Source organism: Onychostoma macrolepis, chromosome 08 (genome assembly GCF_012432095.1).
Source record: "Onychostoma macrolepis isolate SWU-2019 chromosome 08, ASM1243209v1, whole genome shotgun sequence".
Classification (NCBI taxonomy): domain Eukaryota; kingdom Metazoa; phylum Chordata; class Actinopteri; order Cypriniformes; family Cyprinidae; genus Onychostoma; species Onychostoma macrolepis.
This window is the reverse complement of record NC_081162.1, coordinates 13,027,235-13,041,349: the sequence shown is the minus strand read 5'-3', so window position 1 is coordinate 13,041,349 and position 14,115 is coordinate 13,027,235. Positions and strand designations below refer to the sequence as shown.

Here is a 14,115-nt window from a genome sequence, read left to right as displayed (position 1 = left end):
AGATGTAAAACGTCCTTCTGCATCACTTCTCAGCTGTACTTAATGAACGTTTAATGGTAAAAGAGTAGTGAGGGCCTTCTGGGATGTTATTTAATTCAGGCTTTATATGGACTAGCCACTTTTGCTAATATGTCCAGCACCTGGTCGCATTATTTATGGACAGTTTGTTCCCACCTGATTTGGTTTTGAATTCGCCCTCATGTGCCTCTCTGTTTTTCTTTGAGCGTGATTTCAATCACGTCTCTCAAAACTCTCCTGTTCTTTTGTGTACATACGTGTGTCTTTTTTCTCACCCTCTTAGGTGAAGTACGGACGTTTTGCATTTGTGTGGGATGCAGCTGTACTGGAGTATGTGGCCATTAACGACGAGGACTGCTCGCTCTACACCGTGAGCAACAATGTGGCTGACAGGGGCTACGGCATCGCGATGCAGCATGGCAGTCCCTACAGGGACATCTTCTCTCAGAGGTACTGTATGATGAGACTCCTGTTATCCATATGTAGTCAGTCATCTCTGGGGCACTTCTGTTATACAAGAAGGAATTTTCAATTTAAATTTGGCATTTAAAGTCTTTTTAAAGAGTTTGTGATTTCTCAAATAGGGTAGACCAGGGATGGATGTAACACGGGCTGAATTAAGTCATTTTAACCTCTTAGAAAGTAGATGTAGGAATGAAATCATTATTATTATACACGAGTTACAATAGATGGTAACCAAAGTTCAAAGTAAGTCCAAAAAAAAAAGTACAGGACCAAAAAATATTCATGAATATTTTGAGGTAGAATTCGGTCAGCTTAATATTAAAGGACAGAATTGATATCTTCTGATTCTCTTATTTGATTTAAAATTTCACACTTATTTAAAACTTTCATCTAAATGTAAAAGCAAAACTAGAATTATCATTCCTAAGCAGACAGAAAGGGTTTTGGCATTGCTTTCTTCATTTAATTCTACCGGACGTATAAGGATGGAACAAAATAGGACAGTGTGTTTCAAGTAGGACAAATGTTTCATGTGTTGTTCATTAATATTTTTCTACCAGTTTGTTTTCTTTTTCATTTTTATTAAAAAGAAAATCTTTTTTAATTGTCTTTTTTATTGTTTGCTTATAAATAAAATGGGTTGGAGTTGCGGGAAAGTTGTTGATTTTTTAATTTTTTTATTTATTTTTTTTATTTTAGTATAAACATATAATATATACATTTTAAAAAGTTAATTTGTTTACAATAAATGCATATGAAAAACTTTATTTTCTATTAGTGTTAAAACCCACCCAATTTAAAAAAAAATATATAATAATAATAATAATTTGTAGCAGACAAGTATGAGAAAATTATGCCAAAGTGTGAGATAAATTTCACAAAAAAACGACGTAAAAAGTGTTACAACTATTCATGGTCTCCCCTGTTAGAATTCACTAATGATAGGTCTGGCATCTGTGATTTTAAAAACACTTCCCTGTTGGGCCTCACAATTTCTTTTTATTTATTTCCATCTATGTGCTGAGCAGTGTGTTGCCTGAAATCCACTAAAGGTGTGCGGTCCTTATTAACGTAAACAGGCTGTTAATTGACATGCACATTTTATTTTCCCCCCGTCATTGTTGTGGCCTTGGACAGCCATCAACTTTAATTTTAATAGAGCAATTTAAAAAGTTTCCTATGGATTCTGAAACAATGGAGAGGAAATTGCTTAGCAGAATTATATGAGAGTGTTTTATAATAGGCTTTCAAATTTAGCCAGTCAATTGAGCTCAATTCTTCAAGTGAAAAGACAAATTCTTTTCCTCACCTAAGAGGCAGTGCTTCTGCACAGTAAATATAGCACCAGTGGAGATCAAACGTATCAACATATGATTCTTAATGGCAGGAACATGCTTTTCCGCTCCGCTGCTACAATACGGGGAGCTGAATAGAGATCCACGCCATGTTAAATCGCTTACTCTGAGTGAAATTGCTATATTGAAATACCAGTATAGTGACAGACTGAGAAAATATGATAGCATGGTGTGATGGACCCATTGTTGGTGTAAAAGTCGATACATACTCTGCGTTTACTCATCGCCAGGAGTCTGAAGAGAGAACATGCTAGTGCAGTAGCTGAACACATCTTCGATAGTGCATAAGTAAAGTAGCCCACAGAGGGAAGAGAAAGAGAGGAATACTTGACTAAACGCTGAAATGGTAATAAGGTGCCAAAAGGAATATGCATAGAAACCGTACTATAGTGAAAGTGCACCTTAATCACTTACATTGTCCTTTAGGTGCAATTGTTCTTTGTAAAATTCAGTGGATTTTGAAGAGCTTTTACCGTTCCAAACCACAGATCACCATCTTCCATCTGTTATTTCCGTGGGACTAAATGCATGTGTTTTTGTCAGGATACTGTTCAGGAAGCACAGATGCACCTGAAATCTCATAAAAACTCTTGACAACTTGTCAAATGATCTATATGTGAATAATATGTGTGTAAATTATATATAATTCTCTGAACATTTCACTTTTAGTAAGAAAAAAACGACATATTTAATGGAATCTGCTTTGTAGAATTCTGTAGACGTCCAGCCCATAGAGTCCCACTGATTTTGTTCTTCAGCTGGAGTTATGGCAGCCACCTGAACCATAGATTTAATTGAGGAAAGATTGATGTTGATTGATCAAAAGGCTCTAGACGCAGCATTTTAGGGGGTTCAGCCTGGACGCTGTGCTTTAGTGGAGGTCTGTGAGAGCAGGATGAGTGTTATTTGTATTGGATAAACTACAGTTTGTATTGGGGCTGCACGATATATCGAAATAAAATCGATATCGCAATATGGCTCATAATACGGTGTTCAGCGTATCACGGCAGCTCAGTTCATTTACTCTGAACCAAGCCACTTTGAGTCACAGAAACACTGTATCTTCATAGATGAACACAAATGTATTTATTTGCCAGAAAGCCACCGAAATAAAAGCTTGATGGCTTAATGTTTAAAAAAAGGAAGACATTTAGACAAAATTTGATATATGTATATATTTGTATATTTTTAAATATTTACATATTTTATATTTACATTTTAATTTTTTTTTATTTTACTGTATTATTAGTGTTTTTTTATTTAACAGTAATCACAAAAATACATGATTATTATTTTATAGTCATATTTAATGGGCCAAAAAAAAATCATTCAGGCTTAAAAGGATGCTTTACAAAAAATAAATGAATAATCAGCTTTTTAAAATTCTTTTTATTTTACTGATTCTCTCCCCTACAAATTTACCCCATTCATTCTAGAATGATTCATTATTTTTAAATAGAGCTGTTCATGTCATTTAGTAATCATTTCAGTATTTTGTCATATCTCTATATATTTCACAGATAAATATTGCAATGAAATTTATCATTTATCAGGCCAAATTTATATGGCATGTCAATACCACAACAGTTTTTGAGCACTGTATTTTTTGCTTAGGGAGGGAGAAGTGCATCAGAAGTAGTAACACATTTAGTGTAGCATTTATAATGGGTTTTTTTTTCCCCTTGCATATTTCTATTTGTAAATATTGTAGAAACACATTTCTGACCTTGGTCAAATATTTTTAAGTTGTTTACTTAGTGGTATTTTGAGAAGCGGCATTTAAGCTTCTTTATTTAAACACATTTAAACGTTATGCTGTTTGATAAATGACATTTGTGTTTCCCCCTTCTTGAAAATCACCAGTAACCACTGGTCTGTGTATGAACGTGTTTTTGTGTGTAAATGTATAGATTAATGTACCAATCCAAAAATATCAGGGAGTTTATTGTTTGAGTACATGTGGTTTATAATCTGACATGTATGGGCAATTTCAAAATCATTACTTCTTAGATTGAGCTCTAAATTACACATTATTGATTGGTGTGTTGGTTTACACTGGAGTCATGGGAAAGAGAGAGAAAAAGGGTGTGAAATAAAGAGCGACAGGGGGGGTATTTTAGGTGTTTTGAACGAAAGCTTAGCATTTAGAGTAAGGAGAGTGCTTTCTTTCAGGTTGTATTTGATATATCTTGAGATGTTTAAACAGTCGCCATCTTTATCTGGAAACAGTGTTGTTTTTTATTTTACAACAAATTTTAAAATTAATATTTATTTATTTATTTTGGATTATATGGTAATCGCTATTATTAATGCTCATACATAGATTTTTAAGGATCTGAACAATTTTGGTTGAAGAAATAGGTGGAAAATATTCCATATAGGAATCAAAATATCATAGACTTGAAATTTTGATTAAGACTGTTTTGTTTTGAACCCGTTACCCTAGCAATGCCATAGCAATGTGCTTAAGACCACTCAGAATACCTTAGCAACAACATAACCGCATGGCAACCATGCCTGACACCTTAGCATCATGGCAGTGCATTTTGTGCAGGCTACCACTACTCGCATATCCTTCATAAACCGTAAAAATCTAGTTGCATCTTGTTGTTTTCATCAGCAGGGTTATTAGAGGAGTGAAGACCAAGAATGAAGACCAATTACCCTATTAAAAATGGCAGACTCTAGAGCGATCGCCACTTATACCTGACATTTGCAGCCCACAGTGCCAGTCAATTTCCAGGACAGATGTGAGCTTGCTTATACTCCTCAGGGCAGATACCCATGTCAGCTTGGTTATGGCCACATGTCGCCTGTTTACACAAAGTCAGTCCCTTAGCAAATGGTGCTGGGAACACATGACATTTTGGACTCATTGTCCAGCTGATAGAAATCATTAGAACAGAGCTGCACTACACTTTTGCCGTTGAAAGCGCTGAGCTTGGTAAATAAATACAATGTTAACACTGCAGATTTCTACCGCATGAGCGGTTCAACATAAACAGAGCCGGGGGAATAGAACATGTCCCATATCGCATACTATTACACCTTTAATTATCCTAATTATCGACTAATTGAAGTGGATTTTCCTTAAGCTTAAAATAATATTCTGGGTTCAGTACCAGTTAAGCTCAATTGACAACATTTGTGGCATAATGTTGAAAAAAAACAAACAAACAAAAAAAACCTTGTCCATAGTTTTCTTGCAATAGAAGTGAATGAAGATTTATTGTTTAGAAGATTTTACTGCCTTTTTTATTATTTAGTACTGTTCTCTGTTGTCCACTTATAATGTTATCAAGATTTTTACATCAAAAAACATAATTTAGAAGTAATAGGCTATTTTCTGTCCCGTTATGGCTCCCTTATCTGAACGCTCTGTTTGTATAGGCGTGGCGGATTGTAGACTCGGAAGTAAACACCCACTGCTATGATTGGCTAACACTTGTGTAACACTTGTGTATGTCATAAATGGAGGCTGCTGTTATTTAGGTTAAAAACGCATAAATACTCAGTACATATAAAACGATCTGTAATACCAAACAAAGCAATAGTGATCACATAATAAAAACAGTTACTCGCATTTGCAACATTACTGCCACATCCAATATAGTCGGCACAGCATCGTCTTTTACTTTCAATCTTTCTGAAAATCCCGCGTCGAATTGTGCTTTGTTTGTAAACAAATCTGCGGGAAATTGAAGTGTACGAAGGACGCAGTCTGGAACTTAATTAAAAATAAAATTAATCAATTTTTTCCTAATGTTAGGATCAGAAGGAGGGCAATGCAAAGATTGTGTTTTTCTGCACAGCGTCTTGTCTTCGAATCTTTATCATTTGGGTTTTGCGTAGACCTACATTTGCCTCTCTTGTTTTTTTACACTACATGCGTGAATCGGTGGGTGGGGCTAAATAGGCAGGGATGTAGAAGCAGGCGTTGATCTTCTGCGGAGGCGGTGTTTATCCTCACTGTTACATCATAAAGTCATACATTCCACAAGCTGTCATTTTAACAGATTGACTTCAGTATAAGCTGTTTTTAGACTAATGCAAAAGTTTTGAGTTCTGAAACTTACAGGATATTTTTACAGTACAGTGACCCCTCATATTCCAAAAGATCAAGGGAATTTTGTTTTCTTAGTTCATGACCCCTTTAAAAGAAGAAATGTGAAGTTAATTAAAGCACTTCCATTAATTCTTTTGTTGCAAGTTTTTGTATTATTTGAGCTGTAATTTAAGCAGTTTAAATCATAATTTGAATGATTTTTTTATGGCTTTATGATATAATGTTGTCTTGGAAACTAAGATATAACTTTACACAGAAAAGGTTAGCAAGGGATTTGTTTCACACTAAAATCATGTTAACATGCGTATTGTTTTTGTCTTGTGGCTGTACTGTTGAAACAGTGAGTATTTTGACATTTACAGATTGGCCCCATTCACTTCCATTGTAAGTGCATTACTGTAAACTAGATTTTTGCTGCCTTTTTTTATACAGAGAATAAGGGACGAGTAATCAGCATTATGACACAAATGAACTTGCACTGCAATCCAGAATGTTCCCTCACTGAATGTAGAAACTTAGAATTATTAAAGCATCTTCAATTTTTCTTTAATGAATATATATAGTATAGATATGTTCAGCATAGAGGGATTAAAATCAAACCAGTGGCTATTATACTGATATTTGTCTTTCTCAATCTTTTGAGATGTCTAGCATCCCTCAGATGTTCTGATTCATATTGATAAGCTGAGAAGAAATTCCCTCTGTATTTCCAAGGCAAAAAAAACTGCTTGCCTTTGTCTTTTCGTTCCTTTTCTCATCGTGTTTTCCCAGTTCTTATCAAGTAGTTTGTCTCCCCGCAGTCAGAGACATCTAATAACGTGATCATTTCTGCCGCAGCTGGTTGCCATAGCAACAGCTCCAGCAGTCCACACTCGAATCAGTGCGCAGGGCCCGAGAGGCGAGCGAGGAGACTACATGATAGACAGACCTGAGGAGAGAACCGCAAATCCCCACCCGCATTATCCCCCGAAGAACAGAAAAATGAGTTTGAAGCGCTACCGCAACCCGGCACACCAAGAGACAGAGAATCAAGCTCAGTGTCATACTGAGGTCTTAAATAAAAGCTTGTTGCAGTTACCAGATCACCCAGTTGTCATGGAGAATCAGGTTGATCTGGACTTGGGCTGTTAACAGGGCCAAGTGTTTGTGTTTAGCCCCCGATATTGAACATGGACCGCAGCCAGCTGAACTCTCTTGACTGTGGCTGGTCAGTGATATGGCAGTTCAAAGACAAAAACACAGGTGAATTTGTTACTTGCGTTTTGCCCTGGCTTGTCAGTCGAGCACAACTTGTTCAGCACGCACAACGCTTATCTCCCTCTCCTCGTCCTCACTCACCTTTCCCTCCATTCATCACTCCGTTTTGGGAGGAGAGGGAATAAAGAACAAATAAAATGTCTGCTGTTGCGAAGCTGTCGTTTCTTTGTGAGAGCCTGCAGGGAGAGCATCAGATTTTTAAGTGGTAAAAGGGCACATTTTTGAAGCTCTCATGAAATCAAAATTTGAATTTTAGGTAGCGTATAAAGTTAATCTTTATGCTAGGGCAGAGATTTTCACCTTTTTTAATGTCAAGGAATCCCTGTGTAAATAGATTTAAACTAATCGGAAAAATAATGTGATGATATTAAAAAAAAGTTTAAAATTGCCTTTTTTGATGTCATTGGACTAAAGCCAAAAGAAATATCTGTAGAATTATGTTATTATTTATTTTATTTATTTTTTTATATTTTTTTAGTAGGACTGCCCTCGACTAAAGATTTTTCTAGTCGACTAGTAGTTATTAATTTGAAGCGATTAGTTGAAGCGCATGTTTATATTAATAAACCATATAAATGTTTAATACGCCTTTAATTACCTATAGCCTATCAGCACTCAAGCGCACACATACAGCTTGCCACAGCGCACCCCAGAAGTAATGATTATGAATGTCAGGAAAAAACAGCAAGAAGACTGCCTTAACATTATCATAATTAATTGATAAGTGTTTTCTGTATTTTCAGCTGCAGTGACGAAGTTGACGACACTGACTTGTTATCTCCACAGTGGACATGCACATTTCATACGGATTACATAATCTAAAAATATCAGTTTTCCATTTGAATTGGTTCATTTAAAAGCAGACATTTCGCTTTCTGTGGATATATTTTTCATGTCTGTGGGGCAAACAGTTTTTTTTTTTTTTGATGCACTCAAGTTCACAAAGACTTAAATGGTAGAAAGCGCACCCTGTTTGCATTCATTATTTTACAAAGGCACAACGTTTTGTTATTCTGAGTGCACACAAATAAAAGTAGACTTTCTCAGTTTCGAAAGATATATTACTCTTATCTGTATGAGTTAAAATGACAGCGTATTTTAAGTTAAATGCAAATGGTCGCACTGGCGCCTCCAAGTTAACTGTCATACAGCAAGCGCACTACTGTTCAGCTTCCATACTCCACACAAACACGTTAGTGCACATTCAATAGTGCACATTTGTCTAGGTTAATGTTGGAGCGAGCAGTCATGTAATGTTGCTGATACTTACATTTTTCAGATGATAAGCCACATTTTCAGTCAATGATCGAAACAAACCTTTGGATGTCCTGACCAATGTACTGTAATTACAACACAGACCTTTCATAGTTTGTCTAGTTTTAGTCGACGAAAAGTTTTTCGTCACCTTTTAGTCATTACTTTTAGCCAAACTGCAGTTACCAACATTTATTTTGGTAGCCATTGTATATGTAGTCTTCAAACAAAAATAGTCAGTAATTCTTCTCTCTTTAAATCAATTAAGCTTATGAGAAATTTGAATCAAGGATTGAATTTGGGAAAACTGGAATAAATATTCATTTTTTGGTAGATAGACAAATTAAACTAATTTTTCAGATACAGTAGTTTTACTTAAGTATACATTTATTTAACATCTTTTGTTCGTTAACATTAATGACACAGATAGGTATTTAGGAATGCTGTCCATTTAAGACGGATGCATGTAATACTGACACACATTCAGTTTTCACCCACCTGTTTATGTTCACTTAAGCCATAAACGACTGTATTTACCTGAGATACTCTACACGATAGACATAGACTGCTGTGTGTGTATTTGAGCGCCGAGAACTGATTGCGCACTGTATATGAGAACTGAATAAGTGGAGCGTGCGCGAGAGAGAGCGCTTCTATCAGCGCGATTCCACCTATCTAACTTCACTAACTTTAAGTTAATCGACAACGAATTGTGACTCCCGGGAAAAACGGGACGTCTGGTCACCCTATCCCTAACTCTTCAGGTGCTCAGGCCATTGTTTCAGATTGCTAGTTCGCGTTTTGATAGCCTATCCATCCACTGCGGCTGCCATACTGAGACTAGATATGCGAACGCACTTCATCTGATTGTAATCCAATGACAGGGACGCACATTTTGAAAGACAAGACAGTTAACTTAGCCTATAGGATGTATTTTGAATGTCCGGTAGTCCTCAAATAACATTCTAGTCCTGTTTCGTCTTGTTAACGAAGACCTGGCATAAATTTCATCATAGTTTTTATCATCAGATATTAATTTTAGCTCTTCTGCGTCTTGTCTTAGTCACAGAAAAAAGGTTTGTTAACGAATATTTTTCGCCGTCGTCTTCATTGACGAAATTAACACTGCTATTAGGGAGCAGCCCTATTTTTTAGTAAGTCAGTTTATTTGTAAAGTGCTTTTCAGATTAAATATTTGGCTACTTAAATAAAATATTTTAATACAAATCAAAAGCCCAAACTTCCTGTTTCAGTAGGAAATGCATCAACGCAAAAAAGAAGTTCATCAGTTTATTTGTTTTCATGGGTTTTTGAAGAATATTTGATGTTTTGATCAAACTTTTCTATAGAAGTTTAGCAAAAATGAGCATGCTAAAAAAAAAAAAAAAAAACAACAACTTTCTTTCAGCATATGGCCATCAATGAGCTTATCTTCTCAACAAACAAGGTAAAATCTGGTCCCCTCTGAGATGTCTACTGTCATGTCTCTCCTGAGACTCCTGAAGACAAACATGTGGCGTATCCTCAAGGGCAAAACTGGACAGTTGATTCTCGTAGGAAAAGAGCCTGGTGTTAATTCCTGTGGATCGCACCGCTCCTCATTTGTTAAAAACACCAGGGTGTTAATTCATTAAAGCACCGAGACTGTTAATTTGCCAAGGACCAGCTGCCGGAAAACCACAAGGTCAGAAACAAGCTTTCTAGTAGGAGTCCTTGAAGGCTGAGACTTATTTTAGACTCGGGTTGAAAGATGTCACAGAAAGAGTAGAACAGAATAAAATGTCTGCTTAAGAATGGTTACTCAAGGCATTCTTTTACATTCATGCTTGATTCTTCCTTGTCATCCCATCAGTGTGATCAGATGTAACCTATTGTCTGAGCTCTGAAGCAGCACATGGCTTGTTGATCCACCGAGAGTTGCCACATCCATCATAGCAACACTCATAAATGCCACAGACTAATTTTTCAAGGGTAGGCCGATCCATATGCCTGTGATAGGAGTTGTTCTGTGGTGACCTCCAGTGGAAATGAGGTCTTAAAAGAATGGCTGTTACTGAAGACCAAGACATCTCATCTCAGAACTCATTCATCACAGTAGTTTAATACCATGGAAAATGAAAACATGAATTGGAATATGCACCAAATGTACATATCTATCACCACCATGAGGAAACTTTTATCTAATCTTGCTCAAAATCAGTGGTTGTGTTGTCAATGATAACGAACTATTAAAAATTGTGTGTGGTAATTGAAATAATGTTGAAATAAAATAAAAGATAAATATTAGATATTAGAACATTTGAAATGTTGCCTTGACAAATAACTGAAATAAAATGTTGAAGTACTTAAATGACTAAATAATGATAAAAAATAATAATTAAATAAATTAAAAATAAATTAAAAATGACAAGCACAACAAAATTTTAACTAAAGTTAAAATGAAAACTTGAAAAATATATAATAATAAAAGCGAATTCTGAAAAAGCTTATATTAATTAATAGTATAATAGTTTTGAAATAATACACACCACCTGCATCCATCCTACAATAGAACAAAAGCTGTAGAGGAGGTCTTTCAACTTCAAAATTCCATGTTTACTTTAATGTGTTACTTACAAATTGTTTGTAATTAATTGGAAATTACTCTCAATTTCTGAGTGAAAAATAGTTTCTACACATTTTTTCAGTGTATTACACCAATCTCATGCTGAGTTATCATTAAATCAGTCACGGCCAACTTGTTTGTAATTCTTTTAATGTTCTTTGAGGCTCACTTATAATGTTAGTTTATTTTCACAAACTATATTATAGAATATTAACATCATGAAGGTAATGTATGGCTTCTTGAGACCTGAATGCAGTATGCATTTGTCATGCTGTTTGTGGTAACACTTTACAGTAAGGTGTCATTTGTTAACATTACTTAATGTATTAACTAACATGAACAAACAATGAACAATGCATTTATTACACTATTTATTAATCTTAGTTAATACAGTTGTTCATTGTTTGTTCATGTTAGTTCACAGTGCATTAGCTAATGATAACAAACACAACTTGTGATTTTATAATGCATTAGTAAATGCTGAAATTAACTAAGATTAATAAATGCTGTAGAAGTATTGTTCATTCTTAGTTCATGTTGACTAATGTTGTTAACTACTGTTAACTAACTGACCTTACTGTAAAGTGTTACCCTGTTTTTTGACATGAGGGTGACATGAGGGTGAGTTAATACTCTGACATGAGGGTGAGTAAATAATAGAACTTTCATTTTTGAGCGAACTGATTCTTTCATTTTCGATAATGCCCTGTAAAGATAAGTGGGACATTGATTACATCTTTGCTTACTCAGTCACAGTACTTGGCAGTGTAATGGCACTGGATCACAGCTCCCCTGGTATGTTTTGTGCTGTTCTCTTGAATTGTCCTCATTGTGCTTTCAGGTCCCTGCTATCACACTCTGAAACCTCTGAAGCAACATATGTGGGCAGTGTTGCATGGCTAAATGTTGTTGGCACATTTAAAAAGTGGTCTATAAAGTAAATCTCTCAACATTGGCCCACCTTGTTGTGAGTCCTGTGAGCTGTGTCCATAGCAGAATGTGGAAGGGTCATTCTCCATCTGTTGAATGCAATAGGACATTTTTTACTCCTGCATTATGTTATGAGACAGGGATAAGGGTATAAAAATGAAGGATAGCTTTCTGAATAAATGTCGAACAGGGTTTTAGATAGCCCAGTCCTGTGTGTTACTGTGAATACTGAACATTTTCATTGCGTGCGTGGATGTTTGGGTAAGTGTTTGCAGCAGCTGCAGTTTGGATGTGAATATGGGCTCTTGGAAGCTCGCTAGTCTCCTCCTCGGGGGATGAAACTGTGCAGTGACTCCTGACTGCAGACAATCAGGCTAGAGAGAGACCGGCACGCAATACAGATCAGCCAATCAATGAGGCAAATTCTCCTAAACCTTTGTGTCCTGTATTCATTATCATTCAATTGCAGCCGCTGGACTGGCATTAGTACAAACTGCCATCACTACATCAGAACACGCTCGCTCTATATGGTGAGCTAGACGCTGCAGCCTGCCATTATTGCTGAGTAGACACTGCCCCCTGGTGTTGCGAAAAGAAGTCTGTCACTGTAGCAACAGATGCCACTGAACAGACTGGGACCATTCTGAGTTATTTATAGGTTGTTACACAGATCTCAGTGGCTCAATTAATGTGTAAGAATGAAGCAATCTGATATTAAATTTCGATCCATAACACAGTCCATTTCTGTAATGCGACACAATAAAACTGTGCATAATCGTGCATATATTTAGGCTGGTAGTAAATGTCCAGGCATGGAGTGCAGCACCTCAGTTATCTAATGAAGCTTCATATTTGTCTTACTTTAGCTGACTTGATGCAGCTAAGTTATTTCTGAGCAAATGGATGATTCTTCATTTCTGTCTGCTGTAGTTTTGAAGAAAAATACTCTAGTTTTAGCTGGTGGGTTATAATGGATTTTATGATGTCTCTTACTCTTACTTTTTTTTCTTCTTCTTCTTCTTCTTTTTAAATGTGCAGAAATTGCCAGGATTTTGTCTGTCTAGACTTTTTAACTCCACGCTGTATAAAAAGTTCTATAAAATTCAGCTTTGCACACGTTCATGAAAATCCTGTTTTAATCAGTTTATTTTAATATGCATTTTCAAGGGTTATTGTTTTTAATTAAATACTGACCTCAGATATTTAATGAATTGCTGCCATTAAGCATTTGAAATTGAAAAGTTATTGAGGTTAAATGTAAATTCATATATTTATATCAGTGATTCTCAACCTTCTTGACTCATAGGCCCCCGTTGTCCAAGACAATATTCACTATTCAGTCCATTACTTTAGTGGATATATAAAATATTTTTGTTATTTATGCTGTAATTATGATTTACTTTTATTAAAAGAAACTGGGAGTACTGATATATCAAATTAATTAACCGTGATTCATTTTGTATTTTTAGAGATTTCAAAAACCAAATAGTTCTCAATAAGAACAATATTTAAGTTAGTTGTGAGTAAGGGCAATAAATAAATAAATGTTATAACGTAGATGTTTGAAGTAGTCTAAGAAGTGCCCCTAACTAGAAAGAATCATCTAAATGTTTGTCCATGTCCATGTCCAGGATCCTGGAGCTTCAGCAGAATGGAGACATGGACATCTTGAAGCTGAAGTGGTGGCCGCGGGACAGTCCGTGTGACCTGTACTCTCCTGTGGGCACTCGAAAGAGTGCCAGCGCCTTGGACATCCACAGCTTTGCTGGGGTCTTCTTTGTACTAGCAGCCGGTGTGGTGCTCTCCTGTCTTATTGCCACTGTGGAGACCTGGTGGACGCGAAGGAAGGGCTCCAGAGTGCCGTCGAAGGAGGTGAGAGTCTTCACAGTTGATGTAGGGATGTGGATGATCATAAACCTGTATCATTAACATAAGAGTGTGGGAGATTTTCCAAATGCCTGAGAACAGATGGGATCCAGTTGTTATTGAAATTCAAGTTCAACAACATCCCTCTTAACTTTCCACTTAATAGAGGGACAATAAGGAAAAAAAGGCAAAAAAAAGGAGCAGAGTGATAATATGAGTTTATATCAAGTAAACTGTTGCTTTTATTTATATATATATATATATATATATATATATATAATATAAATGAAAATATATAA

General features: G+C 35.9%; 1 protein-coding gene across 7 annotated transcripts in view; it reads left to right on the top strand.

The window, feature by feature from the left end:
* grid2 (glutamate receptor, ionotropic, delta 2) overlaps positions 1-14,115 on the top strand; it is a 419,312-nt gene that overhangs the window by 396,108 nt on the left and 9,089 nt on the right. For 6 of the 7 annotated variants that reach the window (XR_009272479.1, XM_058784731.1, XM_058784732.1 and 3 more), the window contains 2 exons: positions 302-468; positions 13,582-13,822. Coding sequence is in view for 6 of the 7 variants with exons in the window: in XM_058784731.1 (XP_058640714.1) it covers positions 302-468; positions 13,582-13,822 (408 nt within the window). In the remaining variant the exon portion in view is untranslated. Of the gene's footprint in view, positions 1-301; positions 469-7,904; positions 8,072-13,581; positions 13,823-14,115 lie in introns of those variants that run through there. The other variant, XM_058784736.1, reaches the window with a different exon arrangement.